Source organism: Octopus bimaculoides, chromosome 2, assembly GCF_001194135.2.
Source record: "Octopus bimaculoides isolate UCB-OBI-ISO-001 chromosome 2, ASM119413v2, whole genome shotgun sequence".
NCBI classification, from domain to species: Eukaryota; Metazoa; Mollusca; class Cephalopoda; order Octopoda; family Octopodidae; genus Octopus; species Octopus bimaculoides.
In genome coordinates, this window is record NC_068982.1 from 26,082,037 (window position 1) to 26,088,080 (window position 6,044).

At 35.9% G+C, this 6,044-nt stretch overlaps 1 protein-coding gene across 3 annotated transcripts in view; it reads right to left on the bottom strand.

Moving 5' to 3' along the window:
- The window catches only part of LOC106881019 (zwei Ig domain protein zig-2), a 97,128-nt gene that overhangs the window by 37,740 nt on the left and 53,344 nt on the right, over positions 1–6,044 (bottom strand). For all 3 annotated transcript variants that reach the window (XM_014931215.2, XM_014931207.2, XM_052975873.1), the window contains exon 3: positions 4,282–4,363. In XM_014931215.2, the coding sequence (XP_014786701.1) occupies positions 4,282–4,363 (82 nt within the window). The remainder of the gene's footprint in view (positions 1–4,281; positions 4,364–6,044) is intronic.

A 6,044-nucleotide genomic window follows, 5' to 3' on the forward strand; every position in this document is an offset into this window, starting at 1 on the left:
TATATATATATATATATTACCATTTAAGTTAATATTTCTCCATGAGTTGACAAGTTTCTATAGAAAAATGGAAACGAATCATATCACTTGTGGGACAATGGCATGAATTTAGAACTATTGCGAAATAGTCGTAAGTATGGTTGGCCAGTCGCTTTACAGAAGACACTTACCCACGCCGTTGGACTGAACCCGAATCCACATGTTTAGGAAGGGATCTTACCGCCACGCCTGCATCACAAACACACACACACATACATACGTACATACATACATACATACATACATACATACATACATACATACATACATACATACATACATATAATATACAAACATACATGCATACACACATAGATATAAATCTATAAGCCCATATGTGAACTCACTCACATATTCTCATATACAGTTTTATCCTTTGTCGCTGTTTCATTGGTATTCCTCTCATTAGAACAATTTTGCAGTCTGCATCATGATATCTGACTCTCAATGAAATCTGAACCAGCCCCACTTGTATGTGTTTACTCGAAGTATTGTTGGTTTATCCACAATCTTGTACCAAATCTCGTGCAATATAGTACAAAAAGTCTCTACAACAATTCCATCGAGGTATCGTATGTAATTTGGGACTAAATTGCACAATGGGGCGTTCCTGAACATATACAACTAACTATTGAAATATTTGTTCATATCAGATTTGTATCACAGTTTATTGTTTAACTTTTAATTCCTTCATTCTTTTACTGATGTCTGTCATTAGACTGAAGTTATGATGGATAGCGACATATCAGCTTTAGAATTGTTTTATCCGATTAGATCGACCCCAGTAAGCTATTTTATCGATCTTTGTAAAGAAAGAATGAAAGGTAAGATTGAAGTTGGTATAAAGGAGAATAATAGAATTGGAACCAAATGCCACAACATCATTTTGTTCCATGCAACATTTCTGCTATGTATGTATGTATGTATGTATGTATGTATGTATGTATGTATGTATGTATGTATGTATGTATGTATACGTGCAGATTTGTATGTCTTGTTTTATGTGTGTCTTCTCATGTATATACTTGCATATCTAGATATGCTCATATATACTTAAATGATAAACTTCTCGAAAGTATGTATGTATATGTGCAGATCTGTATGTTTTGTTTTATGTATGTCTTCCCATGCATATGCTTGCATATGTGTACGTGCTCATACATACGGAAATGATAAACTTCTGGAAAGTTATACATATTTTTCCAGTTCCAGTGACGGCTTGCATCTGTAGTCTTCAAATTAGCTTTCTCTTTTCTGGTTTTGAGAAGCCTAATTTCTCAAGATTGGTATTTAGGCAGTGTGATACATATCCCAGTACCTCAATAATTACAGATATAAACCTGAACTTTTAATCTGGGTAACGTAACTGCGGATTTCTCAATAGCTCAGCGTAGTTATTCTCTTTTTCACTGATCTTCAGCTTTCTGTTAACATCCACCGGGCAGCTGATTTCCACAACTGTACACAGTTTCTCTTCCCAATCCCAAATCATTATGTCAGGTCTATTGTGTTTACATTTTATTGAGGTTTTCACTGGGACATTCCACCAGTACTACTTTTTATTATGAGTGTCTATGGCTTCCACCATACTGTGGGTTTTTATTTCTTTGTCCTCAGGGATATCCATTCGACGGATCTCGTTATGCAGTTCGCTAGCTACAATATCATGTCTCATCGGTAGAAAATACCATGATGACATTTTCAAACAACTGCTTATGATGTGAGTGATATCTTCGGTGTTAACTTCACAAAGTCTGCATCGGTCGTCTGTCACATTTTACTGCATCTCTGTCTCTTTTGTGCACCAGGTATTTGATTGATATTTCCTGTTCCTGGATTGCAAAAGCTTACCCTTCAAAGTAAGAGGTAGTAATCGGGTTTGTCCCTGATAAGCTGCTTTGATGATCAATGCTACTATCATCTCGGAGCTTTCTACTAACATATCCATGCATAGTCTTCTGCTGATATACGCTCATCCTTTTGTTTGTTGATATGTTGCGGTAGAGTCGTGCGACTTCTTTGGGCATGTAATTAAGGTTATCAGACAAAGATCAGACAAGGAATACCGCTCAAGGAGCTACCTTCCAAGTCTTATGATGTTATCAGTCTCATTCATACAAACATTGATCAAGGGATGCACTTCGACATTTGGTGGTTAAAAGATGTTGCCGAAGGGATATTATACGACATTGAAAGGCAGTTTGGATTGATGTTAAGCCTCTGCCGCTTTCTTTGAGTTTTAAATAGAGACAGTCTACGTCACTGTTGATGTGGAAATTATGTGTGCATGTTAGTATCTTCCAGGTTTTCACATCAATGGCTCGGATCTCATCAAGCGTCCAATCAAGTAGCCTAAATGTTGGTATGAGTACTGGCACTGCAAATACATTGCGGGCTACTGTTTTATTGAATGCAGAGAGTTCCGAGGTCCAAATTTTTTTAGTCGGCAATAATATTCTTTTGTGACATGTGTTTTGTTACAGGTGCCATTGTAAGATATGTTTTCATCCACCCCTATTTATCTGTAACATACTTCATCAAATATAGGAGAAACAGTCAAGTCATTGATGGAGATGTTGCAGGTCTGGTTTACAGTTTTGCCTCTTTTCATCACCATATAACAACATCTATCGTTATCGAACTCCAACCCTATATCCTTTGAGAATGTAACCAGGTCAAAGCTCTTTTTCGTTTTGTGCATATTCTTTGCATGTAGTTTCAAGTCATCAACAAAAACTGTAATTTTGGTATTTCTGTTTCCTTGTGAACCAGTGAAATATCCTTCAGACTTCCTTAACATGAACGACATGGGATTTACAGAAAGTATAAACAACATCACAGAGAGATATGCCTCTGCGATACTGTATTCTATAAGTGATAATACAATCACTCTTTATCTTTAATTTTAAAATGGTGGCCCACGATGAAGTCAGGTCAGCTATGTCTTTGACTATGTTCATTGGAACTTTATCAAGGTGAAGTGCTTCTAGCATCCATGAATAGGAAACAGAGTCCAAGGCTTTCTTGTAGTCTATCCACGTTAAAACTAGGTTCCTTCTATGCTCCCATACCTCTGATATTACATTTTTGATTATTAACAATTGCTCAGCACAATCACAGACTCCTTCTTCTCAGCTGCTTGTTCTGCTGTGATGATGTTAATGCTTTCACAATGGTCTTAGAAGAAGAGGTTTAAACATGCTGTATATATATCTTATACATTAGGTTCTTTCATGCAATTGGCCGGTAGTGTTTTGCCATGTAGCTGATTCTGCATTTGGGATCAGTTTTGTCTTTGCCAGAGCTAACCAGTGTGGTATGATAATGTTCCTACTGAGAGTTTGCTGGTACAGGCTCATAAGATATGGTCGGTAGAATGTTAGCTTCTTATATCAATATCTAACAATCAAGTCTTTTCCAGGCGATTTTCCATCCTGAAATCTCTGGATCATAGTTACAACGTTACCACCATCAATATTGTATGTCTTGGATGTAATGCATGCACGTATGTATGTAAGAATTTTCATTGAGTTTTATTTAAGTACTTCTTGAGAGCGTTGAAGCCGGTCACTAACAAAGCGACAAGACTTTTTGAGTTAAGAGAATTCCCTGTGTATGGTGAGTTAGTATGTTGGTTGAACTGTCAATACACACAGTCAAGTTTGTGCACCTGTTCCTATAAGAATCTCAGATGGAGAATTTTTGGAATGTCTTACAAATCTTCACTGATCCACTAACAAATTGGATTTAGAGAATCCGTGTCAGTTTCTTTAGCTCTTTCTTCGCAAAACTGAGTATTTCTAAGTTTTTATGCAGGTTTGTTGGTATATAGCTCAATGTAACAATCATGATAGTTACAAATGAGAATTCCTAGTCAGGATACAAGAGCTGTAAGTTCTGCATTAATTCATCATGAGTTTAAGGGCTCTTCACACACGTATCCTTAGTGTAACTTCAAGTAGAATCAGTCTGACAGAGTGAATGACAAAGTGAGACGTTTGAATTATATGTACAATCCATCCAAAAGGCTTCCAAACAGTTTCTGCCTATACCATACACAAAGGTTGCATCAATCCGAGGCTAAAGTAAATGACACTTACTCAAAATGACATGCTGTGATATCTCGGCTTAGCGAGATCTAACCTGAGTCCATACTCGCACACATGCATACATACGTAATAACAAGGTAAATAAGTAGCACACCCACACACATCTATAGGTATAAGATATATAATAACTTACGCGGAGATCGAACGCGTTTGCTTCCAACTCGATTTTGTTGATACCAGTTTCTCCTAAAGGGACTTCTCTGTTTTTTGTAAATCTATAAAAAAAATTTAAAAATTAAATAGCAACGTGGTATGTCATTCTCTCATTTATTTTTCAACTTCTTCGTTAATATGTTTTGTAGTAATTTATATAAAATACAAAGAGGAAAAGAACAATAATATTCCCCACTACGCATAAGTGATGGAAAGTGATGTTTATACCACAAATTTTGTGTCTTAATAAGAAAAAGTGGCATCGTTCCAACTAGTTTTCAGTCTTCTTATAGCTTTATCAGAGAAGGTATACTCATCCATACCAAATAAACAAGGACACAAACTCGGCTCGGAACAGTTAAACAGTAAACAACATACTGTAAAAAATCGAAGTTCGGTTTTTATAGTCATTTTAATTCATATCTTTGAGCTGAGGCAGAAATATATTACTTATAGCATATTGATAGATAACATATAATTTCTATAATATATAGTATTAAAGAGATAATGTATGATATATAAATATATATATATATATATATATATATATAGGGAGAGAAAAAGAGAGAGAGAGAGGAGAGAGAGAGAAAGAAAGAGAGATGATATTGCTGACATTGTAAACCCTGATCAAGAAATACAGTCGTGGTAAATAAGTTACAAGGTGAGTTAATTTTCAAAATGAAAGACTGTACATATCTGTGATCTTGTGCAAGGTTTGCGAATTACTGGCAAGGTATTTACTTGTTCATTTTGACGAAATAACCAAGTATCATAAATTCATGATTTTTGTATCAAGATATGTAACCAAATGCCACAAAATATATTGTACGACGTGGTATCAATTCTGCCAAGTACAACATTGTTGCATGATCTTGTAGAAATATCAGTCTTACATTAATATATTTTGATCTCAAATTTTACTCTATAAAGGAGAGCAGGAGATATAAAACAATGTAGTCCCAGATATGCAATGCCCATGAGAAAGATGGGGTGCGCCTTTGTGTATAAGCCAATTCAATCAAATTTAACCCAGAGATGAAGAGCAACAATTGCAGAATTAAAATCCATGTTCAGTATAGAATTGGCACATATTAAATATGGCATTATGAAATCTCAGCTTTTTTGTCCAAATAACAAAGGTATATTGTGATATTCACATAAGACTTTTATGAGAAAGTTTGTTTTCCTGCAGAGAGAGTGCACGTACAGTAATCATGAACCTACAGATTACTGCTGGATGATGACAGGCCACTATTATCCCTAATCTTTGTTTTCACTCATTCTTTTTATCATCGAGTGTTTTATCAGGTGCTATATGTAAGCTGTTGAACACATGGTGATTTTGTGGCAAAAAGAGACTGCCACACATTCAGATATATATGCACAAACACATCAAATATTAAATACGTGACTTTGTATATATATATATATATATATAAGCAATGTTAATTCTCTAAATGAAGTATTAACAGTAACTGCACGATAAAGTGTAGTATATTGCCACTTAAGTGTGGCTGACCCCTAGGGGTGGATGTTACTGTTGCTTTTAGCCCCAGGAGGACATCTCCTCCAGCTGGCTTATCGACACACGACTGTGTCCTGTTTGCCAAGGGAGTTATCCCTCTCACCACGACCAGCAGCACGAACGTATCCGGATTTCAGGGTTATTTCCCTTCTTCGGCGTTCGACAGCTGATGACCTTGGTGAGAGAGAAAAACCTGGCAAAATCTTATATCTTCTTTT